This window comes from Microplitis mediator, chromosome 2, assembly GCF_029852145.1.
Source record: "Microplitis mediator isolate UGA2020A chromosome 2, iyMicMedi2.1, whole genome shotgun sequence".
NCBI lineage: Eukaryota > Metazoa > Arthropoda > Insecta > Hymenoptera > Braconidae > Microplitis > Microplitis mediator.
In genome coordinates, this window is record NC_079970.1 from 5288289 (window position 1) to 5311338 (window position 23050).

Below are 23050 nucleotides of genomic sequence, written 5' to 3' on the forward strand. Positions count from 1 at the left end.
GAAAATCGCAGTCGTAGGAAGAAAAATACACTTGAGTGTTTGAACAAACCTTGGTGGGGAAATAATATGCAGAAGGGTGTCCTAATACACTTGGAGATTTAATTCAAATTGCTCCAAGTGTATTGCAGCTAAAAAACGTCACTTAACTGCTATTTCTCCACCAGACGATGCCAGATGATTTTGCTCAGGAACTAGGAAGGTATCAGCATCAGCCATCAGCAACACTTTACACTACCACTGAACACTTAACACTTAACTGCACCACAGACACTTTGCACAATTTAAATAAACAAAAGAAATTTTACAATCACTGCACAATTTTACACAACTTAACTACAATATTGTGTATCAGTTCAAAATGTAAAGAAGGATCTGGACTACTACTGCCAATTGTCGATGATACTGGCTGCCGCTATCAAACCGCCAGTTGAAACAAAGCAATCGATTTTGCGATTTATTCGACCGCCCTCACTTTAGCAAAAATTTGAACGTTGAATACAGACGCGCAGTAGCGCCATCTTGGCGCGAAATTTCAAAATTGAAATTGAATAATTTTATTAAAATTTATTTGTGTCAATAATTATATTAATTTGACTAAAAAATATGCTCTAAATTTTTTATTTTTCATTAATAATTTGTTAATTATTCTCATTACTTGCGTGGTAAATTTAAATATTCGAAAAATAAATTATTAGAAATTGGAGATAAATTAAAAATCGTATGTCAAAATAAAATGGTAGCAGAATATGTTAGAAAAAAATTTTAAATATTAAAAAAAAAACACGCAAGTGTTTGAACAAACCTTGGCGGAGAAATAATATGCAGAAGGGTGTCCTAATACACTTGGAGATTTGAATTAAATTGCTCCAAGTGTATTGCAGCTAAAAAACGTCACTTAACTGCTATTTCTCCACCAGACGATGCCAGATGATTTTGCTCAGGAACTAGGAAGACATCAGCATCAGACATCAGCAACACTTCACACTACCACTAAACACTCAACACTTTACACTAGCACTGAACACTCAACACTTAACTACACCCCAGATACTTTGCACAATTAATTTTAATAAAAGATAAATTTTACAATCACTGCACAATTTTACACGACGCCACTGCAATACTGTGTTCCAATTCAAACATAAAGAACAAAGAAGGATCTGGACTACTACTGCCATTGTCGATGATACTGACTGCCGCTATCGAACCATCAGTTGATATAAAGCAATCGATTTTGCGATTCTCTCGCCCCCCACTCTAGCAAAAATTTGAACGTCGATTACAGCGACGCGCAGCAGTGCTAACTTGGCGCAAAATTTCAAAATTGAATCTCAAAATTAAAAACTAAAAACTAAAACCCGAATAATAATCACTTGTTGATATAAAAAATTTAATGAAACTGAAATTAGCCGACGTCCAATTATTTTTTTACTTTTTTAAACACAATAAATTTAAAAAAAAAAATTGCACCTATAGTTTTTTTAATTTTCTACATGTGTACATTTTTACTTTTTTTTTTTTTGCTTAATTGTCTGCTAACTTCAGGATCATAAAATTAAATGCAAACTCCACTTACTGCGCGCGCAGGCAGAAGACGCGCGAAAATATTCAATCTTTCAAATGGCGGGTCGGCTGTTATAAGTGTTATTATTATTATTATCGTATGGTTGTCAAGACAACAACCAGCTATCATAACAAAAAATATTATCGACAAGTTTTACTTCAATAGTTTTTTTTTTCTTAATAGATATAATACAAATTCTCTTGACAATTGATTATTATTATTATTATTGTTATTATTATTATTATCATAAATTTTTATTCGCCGACAGGGAATTAAATTTTAATTCTCTCTACAAAAAAATAAAAACGTTCATAAACAGTCCAAGAAATGATAGATGAAGAAGGAGGACTGAATTCAATCAACATTCCACCAAAATTACCGGTGATTTTAAAACAATTTTGTAAGGCAGCTATCAGAACACAGCCGTATGATCTTTTGAAATGGTCAACTGCTTATTTTAATGCACTTGCGGAAGGCTCAGAGCCACCCGCTAAAACAAGACTTGAATATCCTTGTTCTACTTCTGCTCCTAATGCATCTGTTCTTACATTCGGATTACTAAAAGTACTTTTACGGCAATTTGGTGGTAATTATAAATAATATTGTTGTTGAATCGTGTCCGTGATATATACTAAATAATTTTTAATTTCAAGAATTTGGACGAGGTTGAATAAAAGAATTAAATCATTAATTATTTGAACCTTGCTGTTGACCCTGATTAAAAAAAATGATTTGAAAAGATTCAAAACAATTTGAAATTATTTAAAATAATTTGAATCGACTAATATATAGATACCTACTTAGCATGGAGTATATCATTTTTCTTAATAAGAGGAAGTCAAAATATGATTGACGAAACGTTCAAATAATTAATGATTTAATTCTTGTATTCAACCTCGTCCAAATTCCTGAGATTAAAAATTGTTTAATAAATATTATTATTATTGTTGATGTTAATTGTTTAAAAAATATTTTATTTTTTCGTTATAGATTATAATAAAACGATATCAACTGAATTAATTTTAAAACGATGGAACGACTTATGCTTGGACTTGATAGATTTTAATTTAATAATGATTGTTGGTAAATTTAAACGAAAATGTCAAATAAAAAAATTTTTGGCGATAGCAACTGGTCTATTAGGCTCCAGTCTTTTCGACACAATGCTGATGATCTGTGAGTTATTCACCATGGAACCCGATGGTGGATCAGCGATGATTCCAGTCAGTTTATTTATGGAAATATATGAGTAAGAAGTCATTACTATTATTATTATTACAGTCGGACTTTGTTATAAGACTATCATTCTGTCTTTTTTATAAACCAGGTATCGCGAAAGTCATAACGAGGTCCTACTGTAATTTAGATTATATTTATTAATATAAAGTTATAATTAATAGATATTTAGCTGGGTTGCGTTGCGATGGTGAAGAAAGGGAATCCAATGACTTGGATCCATCTGAATTAATAACTTTTGAATCATCAGAAACTCAATGTACTTCTGAGCCAACTTCTGAAGAAAATATTATAAATTTTAAACAGGATTATGAATTTAATGTCTCAGAAATTAAAGTACGAGATCAATCAGTCATTAAGAATTCACTTTCGAAGAATTTAAACAAACTTGTACAGAATGAGAGTGATACTGGTATAAGAAAAATAGAAGACGTTAATGTACTTGAAAATGATGATGATAAATTACAGTCAAAACAAAAAAAATCGATGGATAATTCGGATGGTTTAATGTTACACAGTAATGGAAGTAATTTAAATACTAGATCTGTTAAAATATCTGGTGATGATTCAGATAGTAAAACAATTACAAGTGATGACAACATAGACAATAACAATAAAAATAAATTGAGTGGGATAAAAAAAAAGTTTAAAATAAATTCAAATTGGATATCACACTATCCAATGATTCCAGGTGCGTAACTTCATTCTTTTAATCCAAAAGAGTAAATGAATTTTTTATATATATATTAGACTGTGCCAAATAAAGTCGATATTTTTTTTGGTCTCATACAAACGGTAACGCGCGTTTTGATCCCCGGACAAAATATTCCTGACAAAATATCTTCAAGACAAAATATCCTTATAATCGTAGAAAAGGATAAAAAAGTATATGATTATTCCCTTCGAATTTATTTATGTTTAATATTAGTAAATATTAAATTAATTGGTTTAAAATATTAATACGGCTGTATCTGTTAAATTATTAATATACTTTATCGTCATTGCATACACATAAAACGTGTGAAAAAACGGCACATCTTTATTTCATACTATTCTTCTGAAAATGATTATTTATAGCGATAAAAGATTCAATCGGAAATATTTAGTCGGAGGGATATTTTGTCCGCCCTGGTGGAAATTTTTGGGAATTTTCTCTGAAAAAGTCTTCAGAACTTTGAAAAAGTCTTTAGAACTATGGAACTGAGTTTTTCAGAGAAAATTCCCAAAAATTTCCACCAGGGCGGGGATCAAAAGTCGCGGAATCATACAAACATTATGGTAAATGTAACAAAAAAAATTGAGTACCAAGTGAACCCTTAAACTCAATTACAAAACGTGCGCTTGCGTAAATAAAATTTTCTATTTAAGGGATTGGTGCACAATTGACATCAAATGAAGTAGCTAAAGTTGCCAACTGGATGACTGAGTGCTCGAAAGTCCAAGGAGGAATGGTTGGCCCAAGAAATTTACGACATTTTCAATGTCCTCCATTAGATCGTCAAAAGACATCATCTTCATTATCTTAATGATATAAAAGAAAAATGATAATTACACACATTATTCACAATTTATTATATAGTTTATTGTAGAATCCTTAATAAATAATAATAAAATAATTACAAGTTGGTAAATTGTTATTAACAATTTGATAAAAATATATAAAAATAAAAATAAAATCTATGATAAATAATTGACTAGAATATACCCAGTATAAAAAAATTTTAAATTACTTGAATAATGAATAAAAAAAAAAAAAAATTAAACAAGAAGTGCCGGGAGAGATCTGTTGCGTAGAAATCGTCTGATTTGATTGTAAAATAAATGATAAATAGTAATAAACATTAGCAATGATATGAGTAAAAGTAAAATATTTCTAGCTTTTGCACGACTAGCTCGCCACTCATATAATTCATCCCGATGTGAAAATCTATTTCTATACTGAGCTGGTAATTCAAAATTACTTCTAAGTGGATATAGTGAGCGATAAAAATCATTTAGTAATGCTCGGATTATTTCATTTTCGGATTTTCGTGATGGATCCATATCATCATTGAGACAAATAAATTTTTTCGGTTCTCGTCGTATTTCATCGAGTAATTGAACAGTCTGTGATACATTACTCGTTAACATTTCGAATATTTCATTTTTACCAGCTTTTAAAATTTCATGCTGATAACGATTTTTAATTCCAAAATGATGTTTTATTTTATTAGCTATAGCGTCACATTTAATTATCAATTCTCTTGTTACCGTAGGTAATATTGAGTCAAGATAACGTTCACCAGAAGGCGGCTCTATTTTTTCATAATTATTTAATTTAATACGACGCGAACAATTTGTTATTGAATTTTCAAAATCTACAACAAGACTGTAATCCAAAGGTAGTGGATTTATTCGTGACAACAGAGTTCTTATTTCACGATCCGACCATGTCCCTGATTTATCAGTATCAAATTTATCAAATATTTCACCAGCTGTTGACTGTTTTTTTTCACTTATAAGATAATAAAAATATGAAAATGCAAACTGCATATCTTGAGAATTTCTAACCCGATGTGATGACGTTTTGTCAAATTCAAATTTAAATTTATCGTGCATGTCTATTATTATTTCTTTATCAAGTAGATGCGGCATATGGGCGGGTACACGACGACGTTCAAATCCATAAGCTGCATTATATATTCTATTGACATACAACAGTGACTCTGCATAAGTATCCAGTCGACGTATTTTACGTTTCAAATGATTCGGATATTTATTGTTATTATTTTTATTATTATTATTGTTATAATAAATATTATCATTATTATTGTTATTATCGTTGTTATTATTGTTATTATTTTCTGATTTATCTGTGTCACTTATATGTACAAGATTAATAATATCATCATTGCGATTTTGCTGCTTGCGGCGATTCATTGGATGGGCAAATTCATATTTAAATCCTACTATTTCAGTGGATGTTGATAACTTTTTCTTATCTCCATTTAGTTGAACGGTTTTGTTTATTTTAAAATTATTTTTTGAAAGAATTAATTCGTTATCTTGAGTATTATTTATATGATTATGTTTATCTTTAAGTAATTTAATAATATCATCAATTGAATTTTCACCATTCTTCCCGGTATTTGAAGTTGAAAAATATGACGGAGAAGAAGAAGACAAAGATGAAGATGAAAAAGAAGGAATAGTGGAAGAATATATATTTGATGAAGAATTATTAAGTATATTATTTATAGGATTTTGATTTTTTTGTTTGAATGTATCAAAAAATTTTGCTGATTCTTTATCATGATTCATTTGAAGAAGTTTATATGGGTAATCACCATCTTCTTCCATCATTTCACTATTTGTTGGTATTGGTGTTGCATTACAATCTCCACCTAAAAAATTAATTTAAATTTATGATACTGAAGTCAGCCGACGTCTAATAATTTATGATGTACCTGAAGATCGGAACGTTTTTCACGCAACGAAAATGGAAATAATTTATGTAATTTAAATCTAAAGGTGACTCAAGGGGTAGTTGGGGGCGGCCTGCAATTATCGGCTGACGTGCGAAACATTTCAGAAATCCAGATCCCGTAGATTTTCACTTTTCATTTCGTTTTTTTATTTTCGTTCCACGAAAAACGTTCCGATTTTCAAGTGCATAATTTATGGATTTTTTTTTTAACGATAAATAATAAAAAAAAATATTTGAAAAAATTGCAGCTCTAGTTTTTTAAATTTTCTATACATGCATATTTTTATTTTATATTTTTTTTGTAATTGATTTGTTAAAAAAAAAATCCAAAAATTCTTAATTGTCTGTTAACTTCAGGATCATTAAAATTTTCTATTAATCATAAAAAAAAAAAATTACCATCAAACTCGCAAACTGTTGTATTACAAGCAGGGTCACACGAACCATCTCCGACCCATGCCCAAGGGCAAATGTCTGAACAATCAGGTATCCACCAGGCTAAATATACCTTTTGTCCCCCAGTTTGTGTTATAAAATCTTCAGGCCAAACTTCTGTACCCAGAAAAACATCATCATTGAAATACAAAAATTTATCTGAAATTCCTGGTATCCTATGAATATGACTCTCAATAGCCGGGCTTGAAAATGTCGGTAAATTATTTTTATTTGGAAATATATCATCATGACTAATAAGAGTCATTCTTTCATTATCCATATCGAGCCAATTGGGTATTTGTCCATTGGTAATAATATAAACATGTCTTACCCATGGCGCATACATTTCTAAAGATCTCAATGAATATCTCAACTCATCTTTGTCATTAAATCTCGATACAGCAGCATTTATATCACTAACTGGTACATATTTATGTAAGTCTTCAATAAATTTTGGATCACTACCATTCACCCACGTATAAACTACATCAATAGGCACATGTTGGCACAATTTATTTTGAAATGAAGTGCCGATTATATTGTCATTGAAGGAGTGGAAAACCGCTTGATATTTTTCCTTACTCCAGGCGAGCCATACCTGTCAAAATTATTGTTGTTATTTCATTTAAAACAGTAATAATTAATATTAATATGATAATATTTTATACCAACCTCTCCAAAGTGAACAGTACCAACAAAGATGCATGTAAATGCAATTAGAATAATAAGTAATGATGATTTATGTGAAAGGAGATCGTAACAGCGTCGCTGTATTAATTTCCATGTACTCATTATACTGATTATTAATTTTGTTGCGATTATCATCGCAAATAATAATTTATATTGTTTTTATTATTATTGTTGTTAAGCTCCATCGAATAAGTGTTTTATGTGAAACAATAACAAAAACAATAACAACATTGGTACCCGGCAACAATACTAAGTACTACCATTTATTTTTTAAATACATCATATAAGTATTTAGGTACTTGTACACTTGTGTGTTTTAATTTTTTTAATGAAATGCATATATGATACTGTATACATATATAGGTATATATATTGGCGCGTCAATCGTGTGAGAACTCGGGAAAAAAAGATATATATATATATATATATATATATATATATATATATATATATATATATATATATATATATATATATATATATATATATTCTCTCCTCTTTCATTGATATTTAATAATAATAATAGTAGTAGTGGTAATAATCCTTACCCTACTGCACAGTTTGCTTAGCAAAAGTTTTTCTTTCCTTGAATTTTTTGTCAAATGTCCGTCAACTCTGGGCTTTTTCGTTTTTGATGACAATTTGTACACAATTTGATGTAAATTTACTACTCGAATTAGAATGCAAATTCAAAATTTGTATACAGATTGTCGTCAAAAGTCAAAGATGGAAAAGCCCGAAGTTGACGGACATTTGATGGAAAATTCAAGGAAAAACTTTTATTAGGGTTTTTTTTCTAGTAACAAAAGTACGATCCTGAAATTAGCAGACAATTAAAAATTTTTGGGTATTTTTTTTAACAATTGAATTTGAAGAAAAAAATACGAAAAATATGCACCTGTAGAAAATTTAAAAAACTACAGATGCAATTTTTTCAAATTTTTTTTTTTTTTGTAAATTTACCGCCTAAAAAAAATTCAAAAATTATTAGACGTTGGCTAAGTTCAGTATCATACAAAAGTTACCTCTAAATTGAGGAAAAATTGACCGCAAATTTTTCTTTTTAACTTTTACTGGAAAATTGTTGGCAAATTCGGGCGGCAAATTACGAGTGTGAGTGTAGCAGACATCAGGCAAATTTAAAATTATAAATAAATAAAGTTAATAATTAAAAAAATGATATTTATAAAAAATGCACATATTAATTTTTAAACATTTTGAATGCGCGTTTTTTAAAAATTTTGTTTTATTAATTATTTACTTTATTTATTAATCACTTTAAATTTGTCTGATGTCTGTTACTTTCACACTAAAAAAAAACATTCTAAAGCTAGCCGACGTCTAATAATTTTTGGAATTTTTTCAAAACGTTAAATTATAAAAAAAAAATTGCACTTACACTTTTTTAAATTTTGTACACGTGCAGATTTTTAGTTTCCGGTAATTTTGATAGTCAAATTAATGTCAATTTCAAGCTAAAGTGGCTATTAAGATTAATAAAAAAAAATATGCACCCGCAGAAAATTTAAAAAACTACAGGTGCAATTTTTTAAAATACTTTATTTTTATAATTTATCGTTTTTAAAAAAAACTCCGAAAAACATTGAACGTGGCTAACTTCAGTTTCATAATCATAATAGTAATAATAATAATAATAATAATAAAATGTGTTCTGTGTTCTTTAGTTGTAGAAATGGTCGTTGTTCGTCGCTGCGCTTTTGTCCACAAAATTTATGCTGAGCTGTTTTTTTTGAGGTTATTGTTTACATGCTTATAAGTAACGATCAATTGAACCAAAATCTCATTATCATTCAATTCAAGTTGAATATATTTTTTAAATTATTTTTTTAAATATTATTTTTAGTAAATAATAAACTTGATATTTTAATAAAATTCAAAATAAAACAACCAAAATAATATAAATAAAGTATAAAAAATACTTTGAACAACGAACGACGAAATATTTGGACTTTTGGCCTTTGTAATCACTATTACAAATATTTAAGTGTGCAGTATATATAAATTTCATTTATTACAATTTATATATAGTTTACAAAAACAAGTAAGTCATTGAACAATTAAAAATATAAATAATTATTATTTACTAATTTAAAAATAACAATAAAAATGTAAATTTTATTTAGGATGAAAGTAACAGTAATGACTCTTGGTGACGATATATTTGTCCTGGATGTCAGTGAAGATTTGGAGCTGGAAAATTTCAAAGCTTTTTGCGAGGTTGAATGTGGAGTTCCAGCCCTCGAAATTGTTATTGCATTTAATGGCCGGCCTCTTATGGATGATAAAAAGTCTCTAAAAGAGCATGGAGTCACAGATGGTGATGCTGTTATATTACAACACATGCATCAGAGTGGAGTTGATTTAAATCAATCCCAGTCTACCAATGGAGGTAATTTTTTTTTTGTTTTCATTGTAAATGATAATCATGGCAACATAATTTATTAATTCATGATGTTATTTTGTAGCCGTACCACTGTTAGACTTTAGTTCCATTCGAGTACCCGGAGTTATTGGCGCACCGTCTGGTAGCAGCCCTAATTCATCAACTGGTTCTTCAAGATTACAAAATCCGCGGAATGAAAATGATCCAGCTATTCTTAGAGACATGTTCCTCGCTAATCCTGATCAACTGGCTCTACTCAAACAGAATAATCCTAGATTAGCTAATGCTTTACTTTCAGGAAATATTGGTAAAATAATAATAGTATATATATTTATATTCATACATATATAATTTTTTTTCTTGCAATAAAATTAAAATGTTGATTTCAGATAAATTTTCTACGGTACTAAAGGAGCAAATAAAAATTCGCGAAGAACGTCAGGCACAACGACTGAGAATGATGAATGCAGATCCATTTGATACTGAATCTCAAAGACTTATTGCTGAAGAAATAAAACAAAAAAATATTGAAGCTAATATGGAGGCAGCCATGGAATATAATCCCGAAACATTTGGAACAGTTGTAATGCTTTATATCAACTGTAAAGTTAATGGATTTCCTGTGAAAGCCTTCATTGACTCAGGTTTAAATTTAAATATTAACTTTTTTTTCTTTTGTCCGTAACTTATATTAAAAACATTTTTGTGAGCTATTTTTAAATTTAAAACTCGTCCAATGCTCATTTCTCGACACTGATACGATTCTAAAAAAACAAGAAAAAATGAGGAAATAAAAATAGTAATAACGCGTACATTCTAATTTTATACAATGCAATCTATTCTCTCATCTTTATATCCTCCTCAGTCCCGAGGCATAATTTCGTTTGCTATTTAAATAATTTTTCATAATTATACTTATAGACCTTTTAAGAAGAAAAAAAACATTTTATATTTTTCTGATTCATAGTTTTTACAGTCATCTATTTTAAAGCTGTAGCAATAATTATTTTTATGGTTCAGCAAACAGCTGCTGGTTGCCGACCCTGCCAAATTTTCTCCCTATACGGGGCGTCAGGATCGAGGAGGATATATTATTATAGTAGATAGATTTTATTTGATATTTCATTCGGGTCCATCATAAAGTTAACGAATTATTATTATTAAAAAATTTTAAAAACTTATAATATTTTTTTTTCTTTCCATTTTAAAAATAGGTGCGCAAACTACAATAATGTCAGCAGCATGCGCTGAAAGATGTCATATAATGCGATTAGTTGATACCAGGTGGGCAGGTGTTGCCAAAGGTGTAGGTGTTCAGCGTATTATTGGACGTATTCATATGGTGCAGATCCAAATAGGCAACGATCATTTGACTACATCTTTCAGCGTTCTCGAAGAACAGCCAATGGATATGCTGCTTGGTTTAGATATGCTCAAGCGGCATCAATGTTGTATAGATCTTAAAAAAAATATTTTAAGAATTGGGACTACCGGAACAGAAACTCAATTTTTAGCCGAAGGTGGGATTACTGTCAAAATTATTAAAATAAAGATAAAGTATAATTGGTAAATAACTACATATTTATGAATATTAAATAGGTGACTTGCCAGAATGCGCACGACTTAGTGGTAATAATGATATGGGAATGGATGACCAAGAATATCAAAAAGTATTAGAGGATAGTGCGAAAGAAGCTAAAAAAATAAGACAACAACAGGGTAAGTGATCATTCGTCCAGGCTCTCCCTTAACTGATATTTTTTTTGGTATCATTACCAATATTATGACTGAATCTGTAGTATAAATAATTCAATTTCTTTCTATATTAATAGTGTTTATTAAATTTATAAATTTTTTGCTTTAACTTTGGTCGCAGAAGGCAGCAGTAATTCATCCACCAGTACATCGACAACGAATAATTTCGAAACAACGGTTACAGTCAGTGACCCATTTACAGAGGCCAATGTCAAAGCTCTGGAAAATCTTGGATTTCCTCGAGCTCAAGTGATAGCAGAACTTCGTAGATTTAATGGTGATGGAATGCAAGCCACAGCAGCACTTTATGCTAAATCGTTGAAATTTTAAACCAAATAATTCAAATTATCTTTACAAAAAAAAAAAAAAAAAGTCACAATATATATTATTGAGCTTTTTCATTTAAGTACATATTATATTTTTTGTTTTATTTATATTCAAAATTACATAAAAATGGTCGGGTATGTATTTAACAATAATTATAATTTCATTTTGAATTTTGATATTTAAATGCGCAATCGCTCAAATAAATATAATTGACTGATATCACAAGTTTGATGTGATAATAATAATAATAATAATAATAATAATAATAATAATAATAATAATATATAGTAACGATGGAATATTCATTTTTTTTTCTTGCTTAATGTTATTTTTTCAAAGAATTGAAAATTTAAATAACTAAATGTATAAGTATATACAATATAAGTATATCATAAAATATAAATTTTAAAAAATGATTATTGTTGATAGATTAATTTTATTTTAAAAATAATAATTAAATCCAAACTATAATAAAATTTAGTTTGGAAGTTCATCGTGATACCATTTAATTTCAATCATTTTTTCAGTACGCGCGGATTCTTCGATAGCTGTAGCAATTTTACAAACAGCTAAATTTTCTTTTGGTTTTACACTCATTTCACATTTACCCAGTACGATATCTATAAAATGATCAAGTTCTCGAAGATATGCCAATCGAAAACGACTAGGGAATGAATACCAAATAGGAGGTCTATTAGGGCCATTGTAGTTGTACATTGTTTCAACGGAATGAATAGGTTGTTCATTTTCGGCACGGACCATTCCTTTGGGTCCAAATGCCTCAAGTCTCATGTCATAACCGTATGGAGCATTACGAGAGAGATCAATTACTCCTAGAGTGCCGGATGGAAATTTTAATGTTGCAACAACAGTATCGTAATCATTTATTGCCGCTATTTCCGGTACATTAGCAGTTGCTTGAACTGAAACCTTTTATTTACAGTCAGTAAGTGAATAGTACGTAATAATCTTATTTTATTTTCATGATAATAGCATCGAAACTTTAAGTTCCAATGCAGATAATCATGAAAAATCTAGTGTGTAACTCAGAATGAAATACGATTTCAGACTGCGGGTGATATCACCCTGGTCTGAAATCGTTTTGTTTCATCCCTTGTCACACAATATACTATTTCTTACCTTTATAGGAAATTCTCCCAGTATCCATGTCATTAGATCAATATCGTGTACCATACAATCATGAAAAATACCCCCCGATTCTCTAAGATATTCAATTGAAGGCATAGGCGAATCACGTGACACAATTTTAATTGTATGAACATGTCCAACTTGTCCATTTCTAATTCGATTTCTCACTTCATTGTAGCTTGGATCAAATCGTCGATTAAATGCCGTAAAAAGAGGTTTCCCAACCATTCTTGCGGCCTCGAAACATTTTTCAGTACGCTCACGATTTTCAGCCACTGGTTTTTCACAAAAAACAGCTTTACGTTTTTCCAACGATTTTGTTACTATTAATTCATGAGTATGAGTTGGCGATGTTACTATTACTACATCAACCCTAAAGTGCAGACAAATATATTTATTATTATTTAAATTTTTTCGTCTCATCCGTGATAATTTATTACAACAAACGAATCACAGTTTCTTTGATTAAATTTCTTCTTACTATTTAATGTTGATTATTATCATTGACCAGAAATCTTTAGGAAAATATTTCAAACACAAGCACACACAGCTGTAATTTTATAATTTTTTTGTTTTTGTTTTACTTACTCGGGATCATTAAAAACTTTATCTGCTTGTTTACTGTTGAGAAAAATAACGTCATTTAAACGATAATGTTTCTTTATTTTTGGCCATTTAGCTTCAATATCATCAACAACATATAAAAGTTTCATTCGAGGATTATGTACGATGTTTGATAAATGAATTGTACCAGCACGACCTACTCCAAAAATTGCAGCTTTCACTATCAGATCATCACTTGAATCGCATTTTAAACTCAAATCACTTTCAAACCTTTGAAAATATTTAAATAATAATTAATAACAATTATTACTGACAAACTAAAATATTCAATATTTATAGTTTTCATGAAAAATTTTATATAAAAATAAATAATATAAGTGCCAATTAAAATTAATATTATTTACAATAAATATAATTTTTTAAAGTCCCGGGTAGAAAAAATTATATGTAAAAAATGATGATCCTGAAGTAAGCGGACAATTAAAAATTTTTTGATTTTTTTTTGAACAATTAAATTTGAATAAAAAAAAAATTTTAAATATGCACATGTAGAAAATTTAAAAGACTACGAGTGCAATTTTTTTAAATATTTTTTTTTCATAATTTATTGACTAAAAAAAATCCAAAAATTATTTGACGTCAGCTAATTTCAGTATCATAAAAAATGCCCCAATATATAATTACATATAAATATGATAGCAAAGTTAGCAGACATTTGAAATTAAAATAAATTTCTTTAAATAGATAAATAATTTAAAAAATATATTTATAAAAAAATTCACATGTAGAAAATCTAATAAACTATACGTGCAATTTGTTTATAATATTTTTTCAAATATTTATTTTTTTGTTAAAAAAAATCAAAATGTTGTTAAATGTCTGCTAACTTTATTGTCATATAAATTGCATATAATTAATATTAAATATAATTTAAATAAATTTACACTTTATACAAATAATCTTCAGCAGGTGGGTTTGGACGAGCTTTCAAATAAGGCGATGGTTCTTTAAATTTGATGGTCGCCATTTATTTATTTTTCCCTTTTTAATTTCAAAATACGTTAACTCGAGTACTTATGGATATATTATGATAATAAAATAAAATAAATTTGTGCTTTTATTTATAGTCTTGTCTCATAGCCAGTGCGAACGTATTATTTATGAATTTAAAAAAACAACTCAACATGCATTGCATTACGATAAATTATCTTCAATGTCCGATTGATCATTTTTTCTTTTTTTCCTTTTGAAGATTACGGACTATAATGATAGAAATATAATTGCATTGCATACACCATTTACATTATTACATATTAAGAGATTAGCTTGGCATTGAATTTTAAGTAAATTTCCATCGTACCATTGCTTGTGGTAAAGATCATTACATTTTTTAAAAATGTTGTATGATATCTGCTGCTGTGTTCGATAAAAATTAGACTCGATGATTCAAAACATAAATAATTCGATTTTATACCAATTAGAGACAAAAAAAAAAAATACATGTTTTATATCTAATCGTTTCTTCCATCTTCTGATAATCTTATGATCTCATAGTGATTTGAATGTAATTTTATAAATTTTATTTAAAATAAAATGATACTGATATTAGCTGGTCTAATAGTTTTTTCAAACCGATAAATTTAAAAAAAAAAAACAACTTTAGAAAATCGCACATTTTTGTAATTTTCTACACGCGCATATTTTTAATTTTTTTTTTTAAACTTAATTATGAGTGTGAATGTAGCAGACATCAGACAAATTTAAAACTATAAATAAATAGAGTAAATAATTTAAAAAATAATATTTATAAAAAATTCACTTATTAATTTTTAAACTTTTTAAATGCGCATCATTTTTAAATTTTATTTTATTAATTATTTACTCTATTTATTCATAATTTTAAATTTGTCTGATGTCTGCTACATTCACACTCATAATTAAATTAAAAAAAAAAAAAGACTAAAAATATGCACGTGTAAAAAATTTAAAAAATGTGCAATTTTCTAGTTTTCTTTTTTTTAAATTCATCGTTTTTACAAAACTATTAGATTTCGATCAGCTATTATCAGTATCATTTTATTTTAAATAACATTTATAAAATTACATATGAGATCATAGTGAGTGTGAATGTAGCAGACAGACAAATTCAAAATTACTAATAAATAGAGTAAATAATTTAAAAAATAACATTTATAAAAAATGCACTTATTAATTTGAGAATTTTTGAAATGCGCATTATTTTTAAATTTTATTTTATTAATTATTTACTCTATTTATTAGTAATTTTAAATTTGTCTGATGTCTGCTACATTCACACTCATTATGATTTCATATGTAATTTTATAAATTTTATTTACAATAAAATGATACTGATATTTGCTGAGGTCTAATAGTTTTTTAAAAACGATAAATTCAAAAAAAAGAAAATTAGAAAATCGCACATTTTTTCGATTTTCTACACGCGCATATTTTTAGTCTTTTTTTTTAAATTGAATTATGAGTGTGAATGTAGCAGACATCAGACAAATTTAAAATTATAAATAAATAGAGTAAATAATTTAAAAAACAATATTTATCAAAAATGCACTTATTAATTTGAAAATTTTTTAAATGTGCATTTTTTTAAAATTATATTTTATTAATTATTTACTCGATTCATTAATAATTTTAAATTTATCTGATGTCTGCTACATTCATACTCATATTTAATTGTTGAAAAAAAAATCGAGAATTGTTAATTGTCTGCTAACTTTAGAATCATAAAATAAAATTCATTATTTTGTTTATATTAAAAAAAAAAAAATTTCATAAATTTGAAAAAATATTCAAAAAAACATATTTTTTATTTAAATGTAATTTAAGTATTAATGTCTTATCTTATGTGTAGCAAATAATTTATATATATATGTATGTGTTAAGTATAACATAGTATTCATATATATATATTTCTATATTAATCTACTTTTAATAAACGAACGGGTTCGTTGAAGCGTAAATACCATATGCGATAGTATAATATATGAGAAACTCTTATGTGTATATTATGATATGATGTCGGGACGTTATCGTAGCAAAGTTGTGTGCAGAGACCGGTGTGGTGAGTACAGATAATAATAATAATTATTATTATCATGAATATTAATTCACATATTGAGATTTAATTCAAATATTAACCAGCAACGGGTTCAGACACATCATCATGGCAACTTCAATAATTTCTCGTAATTTAATAAATCGTCTATCAAAAGTTCCACGCAGCACTTGGAAATTTTCAACCTCAAGTAAACTTTACTCCAGTAAGTAATATCTAAAATTATGTTTTTTTTTTTTCTAATTGTAAATTAATACAATTATCGTTGGTTTTTTTCAGCGGAAATATCGAGCAAATATGAATTTATTAAAACTGAGAAAGCTGGGGAAAAAAAAAACGTTGGTGTGATTACACTTAACAGGCCTAAAGCTCTGAATGCATTATGCCAACAGTTAATTAATGAATTAAATGATGCTATGGAAAAATTTGATTCAGATGAATCGGTGGGAGCTCTTGTTTTAACAGGAAGTGAAAAAGCTTTTGCTGCAGGTAAAAAACTATTTAGTGTTCTTTAATTTTTTATATTTATTTATATATATATGTATAACTAACACCCATATGCAATTTCATTTTGAGAAATTCTGATTGTTTATTTGATTTACTAGGCTATAACCAGCCTCTATCAGCCAGCACAATTGCATCCATCTTGATCTCATTACTTTAAATAAATAAATAATTACACTCAATATCACTCAAACTTAGTTATTTAATCAATCTTAATGATTTATAAATTAAATTTACTTTTATATATGAATCGTTTATTTGAGAAACCCCATAAGTCAAGAAAACAAAATTTTTCAGGAAACACAAAAAACATTTTTTTGGAAAAACTTGACATTAAAATAATAAATAAATAATTGAATACAATAATTTTAGCGTCTCTGAAAAAGATTCCAACAAGAAAAATTTAATTTTTTAACGGAAACTACGGAAAAAAATTATTTAAAGTTGATTGACTCATGGGATTTCTCAACCAAACGGAAAAAAAAGTTATAAAATCATTGTTTTTTTAAATGTTTCCACTCAAATCATTTATTACACTGATAAAATGAAGTATTAAATATGTATTTGAACTCTGAAACTCAGAAATTACAAAAAATTATAATTAATCTAAATATTTTAATTAGTCATATAACAGTCAACAATAAAACAACATTTGAAATTAATTTCCCAAAAAAGCGCGAATTTTAAATAAAAAATAAAAAAAAATTATTTCTGTAAAACTAAAACTGCATATGTTCATTTGAGTCATTGACTTATGGAGTTTCTCAATTAAATGAAATTGCTGTCACCAGGTTAATTTTTTTTTAAACGCTGATTTGATGCATATTTTTATTGATGTCTATGGAGGGACATCCAAAGAACCCAAAAATGCAAAAACCCAATTACCTAAAAAACATGACTTATGGGGTTTCTCAAATAAACGATTCATATTTAGTTGATTATATTCTTTAGCTATCGGTTATTGTATACCATTCTTAGTTTAGTCATCTTTGTATCTTTTTTCATGTACAACTATGTAGTGACCCTGTTATTGGTAAATTTTGCTGTTGGGTCTAAATAAAAGCAATAATAATAATAAACATACTTTTATATATTTATAGGCGCAGATATTAAGGAAATGTCAAATAATACATTTGCTGGAAATTTAAAGGGATCATTTTTACAAAATTGGAGTGATATATCTAAAATAAGAAAGCCAATTATTGCTGCTGTGAATGGTTTTGCTGTATGTCCATTCTTGATTATATTTGTTAATTGATGTAATATAAATATTATAATTAATAATAATATTATTTATGATAATAATAATAAAGTTAGGAGGTGGCTGTGAAATTGCAATGACGTGTGATATAATTTATGCTGGTGATAAGGCTAAATTTGGTCAGCCAGAAGTTATGATTGGCACGATCCCGGGAGCTGGTGGTACCCAGAGACTTACAAAAGCTATTGGAAAAAGTAGAGCTATGGAAATGGTTCTTACTGGTAATCAAATAACAGCTCATGAAGCTGAAAAGTTTGGTAATTATATTTATTTGTATTTATTTTGACATATATCGACATTCTAATTAGCAAATTATTAAATTATTACTGATGTTGTTATTATTGTTTTTTTTTTATTTTCAGGTCTAGTTAGCAAAGTTTTTCCAGCGGACCAGTTAATTTCGGAAGCAGTTAAACTCGGTGAAAAAATAGCCGCCCATTCACAATTAGCGGTAGCTATTGCTAAAGAATGTGTTAATAAATCGTATGAATTATCACTGCAAGAAGGATTGCATTTTGAAAGAAGAATGTTTCAGTCAACTTTTGCATTGGTAATATTTTATTAATTTTAACCTTCACAGAGTAATAATAAAATTTATGTTATTAATGTGATATTAAAGTAATAACTTTTTTTTTTAGAATGATCAAAAAGAAGGCATGGCAGCATTTGTAGAAAAACGTCCGCCGAAATTTACAAACAATTAAAATTTTATAATTATTATAAAATATAAATTTTTTATACAAACATTGTTGGATAGATTAAGAATTTTTATCAACTTTTTATATTTTTAGTTAAAATAAACGTATCAATCAATCGATTTAGGTATATTTTTATGACTATTGATATTAAAGTTCTTAATGTAATTTTAATAATATGATTTTAATTAATTAGCGTGGTAATTGTCAATAAATAGAATTAATATTGTAATAAAATTTTAGTAAATACACTAAAATTTTATATATATCATATGCATATATATACACAGTAAGAAAGGATTCGTCAAAATTAACACATATCGTGTGTAAAACGAACGTTTTACACTTACTCATATGTTATTTTAACATGTCGCAAGTGTTGGAAAAGTTACACGCGTATATGTTAAAAGTAACGAATTTTCCGAAAATTCTTTTGTAATGGTCGAGATTATTTTCAGATATTTTGTGTGTTGATTTGACCATAACATATAAAAAGTGTTACTTTCGTATAAAATGTCATTTTTATGAGTTAAAAAATCATTAGATTGAGGCAGTTCAAACAAGATAATTACTGTGTGTTAAATTGACACACAAAAGTGTTGAAAATTCAACACTGAATTTTAACACACGCATTTTTTTTACATTTTGACGATCAATGTTTTACTGTGTAGCGTTTTATAAGCCTTTACATGATTAAAAACTCTGATTAAATCTAATTAAATCTGATCGAAACTCAACCAGATTCAATCAGAAACAAACATTTGATCAAAATTTCTCGGAAGCTTTTTAAGTATCCAATTCAATCAGATCTATTTGAAACTATTCGATTATATCCGATTAAAACTGATTGAAAGTCAATCGGAAATTTGTAATTAAAACCGATATGAATTTGCGAATCGGACAATCGGAGTTTTTAATCAGGATTTTGGATTTAGAGAGCTTCCTAGAACCAAAAGGGCATATAAAAATGCAAGTCCTTTTGGAATAAAACGCGATATGCGCGTACGTGCGTAGGTGGTGTACAATCTTAAGTATACGGATATCACAGTTATAAATTTTCCTTAACAAAATTTATCGTACAAGTCTATATAATAAGTGATGCCGCGACTATTGAACCGAAAACAGTTCAACCGGCGACACTTCAACCGTACGACATTTCAACCGCGGACACTTCAACCGAACGACAGTTCAACATAGCGACATTTCAACCAACAAAAAATCCCTGATAAGAGAGCACTTAAATAAGGGGGTCCAGGTTATTTTCAGTTGAAATGTCGCTAGGTTGAACTGTCGCAGTTAAACTGTCTTCGGTTTAATTGTTACAGAACCATAATAAGTCGACAATTAATTAATTAATTTTGAGCAATAAAAATAAAATATGACAGCGGTAATGTTTATCGTTTGTCGGAATTGTTGACTGATGTAAAGCGCCGCCAAAATTTAACATTATTTTCTCTTGAAGAAGGTGTATTGCAATGACGCATAACGATCGTGTCCAGCAGCTGATCTCTTTTTTTGGATTTACTATGGTCAGAGTCACAATCATCATCATCCTCATCATGAGAAAAATGATTGTCAACTGCTGAAATATTAAACAAATAATTTGTTTATGATTCATTAATATTTAATAAGTAAAGGAATTTTTCAACGGGAAGTGAAAAAAATTATAAAAGTCATGTATAAGTATAGACAATACCTCTTGCATTATTACGAAGCATCCCCAGAAAAGTATTGTCGGTGTCTCTTTGAGAACGTCCGTGTTTTTCTAATTGAACACCAAAGCTAAAACTTTGAATATTTATTTGAGCTTTGAGCTGTTCTAGAGGTACATCATCATCCAATCTAAATTCGTTTGGATCCTCAACTAACGCTTGCTGCAAGTCACGCATTATTTTCTTACGGATAGTCTTCTTCATCGATAGGTGTTGCTCTAACTGCTTTACGTCTTTCTCTGTTAGAATTCTGCTGTTGTTCCGGTGTCGCAAATTGGTTTTTTTGTTGCTGTGGTTGCTGGTTGTTTTCATACTCTCCCCCTCGTTGGAAATTGATTTCATCATCAATATCGCACTGTCGTAGTTTACTGCCACTACATTCTCTTCCTGTTTCCCATGTTCTGCCACCTGGGACTTGTTGCTGTTGTTGTTGCCGAAACCAAAGATGTCCTTCAGGTGTGGAATGTTTTGATCCGACATTAATTGATTCGGCATTTTTTGTTGACGGATGATTGATTGATACTTCCAGTTTTGCTAGTTTTATTGTTAATCTGAAAATTCAAAATATATACATATATATAATATATATGACAATAAGCCGTGTCAAAAACTTACACAAAAGAAAAAGAATTTTTTGGCGCAAGAAAAATTCTGCATTTTGGAATTAGGGGAGGGTGGGGCAGAGCGGCCCCCTGAAATTTTGATCAAAAAAAATTTTTTTTTTTTTTCGACTAATTACTATAAATCCGATATGTTTGCGCATTTTTACCCCTACGCATGACATTTAGGGCAAAATGGACAAGCCCAAAATTTTGAAAAAGTGATTTTTTCATATTTTTATCGTCAAATTAAAAAAAAATTATTATAATTTCACATTTCTAGCCCTACGCATAACACCTGAGGCAAAATGGACCAGCCGAAACTTCCGAAAAAATTATTTTTTCATATTTTTCGGCCGTTTCTCTATGTAAGAGGCAAATTTGGTCACTAAAAATTTATAAAAATTAAATTTTTTTTTTTAGTTGATAAATTTTTGAAATAAAGTAAAACTATAGAATGGTTTTTTTTTTTTTTTATTAAATAACAATTAGTAATTAAGGTAATCGAGAGTAAACGATTTATTACACCTTAAAAAATTTTTTTCGAGTAATATAAAACCAAAAATAGTTGTCAAGAGAAAGAAATACTTTCTTAATGATGAAAACAATTTAAAAAAAAAAAAAAAACGAAAAAAAAAAAATTTTTATCATTTTTTGGAGGGGGGCCTCTGTGCCCCACAAAAAATTTTTTTTTTCAGAATTTTGGCAAAATGTCCATAAATTTGTTCGAAATAGGACAAAAGTGAAGTGATCTTATGGTTGAAAGCCACAAAAAGTAATAACTGGCTTAGGGAGGCCGCTCTGCCCCACCCTCCCCTATGACAAAAATTTTCTTAGAACTACGAAAAAATTTCTTGCACCGTTAGTTCAATTTATTGACTTTATATGATCATATGGTTATTGATAATTGCAACACGTGAAAAAATGTTAAAAAAAAAATACTTAAGATGTATAATGAAATATAGTCATGAATAATTGTAATAATTTAAAACTTACTGTAAAAACGAAAGCGATAAAGTTGCGTTTTTTTATATAAAAACGTACTTTTGTTGCTGTAATTAACTCAGTTTTGCTGATAAAATACACACTCACTAATGAATTTAAACAATAAAATGAAATGGAATATTTCCTGATTGATTGTATAATTACACTTGTATCAGTTGGAATGAACTGTATGGTAAAACACACGAATTGAATCCGTTAATGAAGAATACTACAGGTAAAAATGGTTGAAGAAAAATGATATGCCGTGTGATGCTCCCGGTAGAAGCGTTTAACGATAAATGGCTAAAGTGTCAGAGAGCAGTCGTTAATAAATGGCATGAACTATAAGATTCACCCCTTTAAACGATTTTTCCAGCACACGCAACTTCCTTAAATGCTAATCATAAAGTTTACTCTTTGTTTATTAAATTACACGCGCTATTGAATTTTTAACGTTATATAAATAGTTTAAATCGATTATAAAACCGTATGGAGATTTAACAAGGGTAGAGAAAAAAATTTTTTTTATTGTAAGATAATAATACAGATGAATGATATCATGCATAAGTTTAACGTCATAATGTTGGATCGTTTATGACGCAGTAATACTAGTG

At 28.3% G+C, this 23050-nt stretch overlaps 6 protein-coding genes across 7 annotated transcripts; 3 read left to right on the plus strand and 3 right to left on the minus strand.

The window, feature by feature from the left end:
* The first annotated feature begins 1709 nt into the window (after window positions 1-1709).
* Window positions 1710-4433, plus strand: LOC130678656 (uncharacterized). Its single transcript, XM_057486006.1, has 4 exons — window positions 1710-2150; window positions 2555-2813; window positions 2965-3491; window positions 4169-4433. The coding sequence occupies exons 1-4, from the start codon at window positions 1892-1894 to the stop codon at window positions 4324-4326; spliced, it is 1203 nt and encodes a 400-aa protein (XP_057341989.1). The 5' UTR covers window positions 1710-1891; the 3' UTR covers window positions 4327-4433.
* LOC130678654 (N-acetylglucosamine-1-phosphotransferase subunits alpha/beta) lies at window positions 4417-7775 on the minus strand. Its single transcript, XM_057486004.1, has 3 exons — window positions 7374-7775; window positions 6666-7299; window positions 4417-6183 (listed from the first exon to the last, which is right to left on the minus strand). The coding sequence occupies exons 1-3, from the start codon at window positions 7524-7526 to the stop codon at window positions 4559-4561; spliced, it is 2412 nt and encodes an 803-aa protein (XP_057341987.1). The 5' UTR covers window positions 7527-7775; the 3' UTR covers window positions 4417-4558.
* Window positions 7776-9090: 1315 nt separating this feature from the next.
* On the plus strand, window positions 9091-12318 carry LOC130678655 (protein DDI1 homolog 2). The gene is made up of 7 exons (XM_057486005.1): window positions 9091-9453; window positions 9536-9801; window positions 9878-10102; window positions 10185-10439; window positions 11010-11315; window positions 11395-11514; window positions 11672-12318. Exons 2-7 carry the CDS (start codon window positions 9537-9539, stop codon window positions 11878-11880), a joined length of 1380 nt encoding a protein of 459 aa, XP_057341988.1. The 5' UTR covers window positions 9091-9453; window position 9536; the 3' UTR covers window positions 11881-12318.
* On the minus strand, window positions 12180-14697 carry LOC130678657 (inositol 2-dehydrogenase-like). The gene is made up of 4 exons (XM_057486007.1): window positions 14535-14697; window positions 13615-13860; window positions 13018-13399; window positions 12180-12807 (listed from the first exon to the last, which is right to left on the minus strand). Exons 1-4 carry the CDS (start codon window positions 14615-14617, stop codon window positions 12355-12357), a joined length of 1164 nt encoding a protein of 387 aa, XP_057341990.1. The 5' UTR covers window positions 14618-14697; the 3' UTR covers window positions 12180-12354.
* A 1868-nt stretch (window positions 14698-16565) lies between these two features.
* LOC130678658 (probable enoyl-CoA hydratase, mitochondrial) lies at window positions 16566-19263 on the plus strand. Its single transcript, XM_057486008.1, has 7 exons — window positions 16566-16687; window positions 16768-16886; window positions 16961-17170; window positions 18286-18410; window positions 18499-18703; window positions 18809-18996; window positions 19085-19263. Exons 2-7 carry the CDS (start codon window positions 16790-16792, stop codon window positions 19148-19150), a joined length of 891 nt encoding a protein of 296 aa, XP_057341991.1. The 5' UTR covers window positions 16566-16687; window positions 16768-16789; the 3' UTR covers window positions 19151-19263.
* LOC130678659 (uncharacterized) lies at window positions 18499-22777 on the minus strand. Of its 2 annotated transcripts, none has more exons than XM_057486011.1 (3): window positions 22449-22777; window positions 20838-21404; window positions 18499-20720 (listed from the first exon to the last, which is right to left on the minus strand). In XM_057486011.1, the coding sequence occupies exons 2-3, from the start codon at window positions 21346-21348 to the stop codon at window positions 20536-20538; spliced, it is 696 nt and encodes a 231-aa protein (XP_057341994.1). In that variant the 5' UTR covers window positions 21349-21404; window positions 22449-22777; the 3' UTR covers window positions 18499-20535. The 2 variants fall into 2 exon arrangements, with proteins under 2 accessions (XP_057341994.1, XP_057341993.1); XM_057486010.1 differs by having other exon boundaries at window positions 18499-20723; window positions 22449-22768.
* Between the last annotated feature and the right edge of the window lie 273 nt (window positions 22778-23050).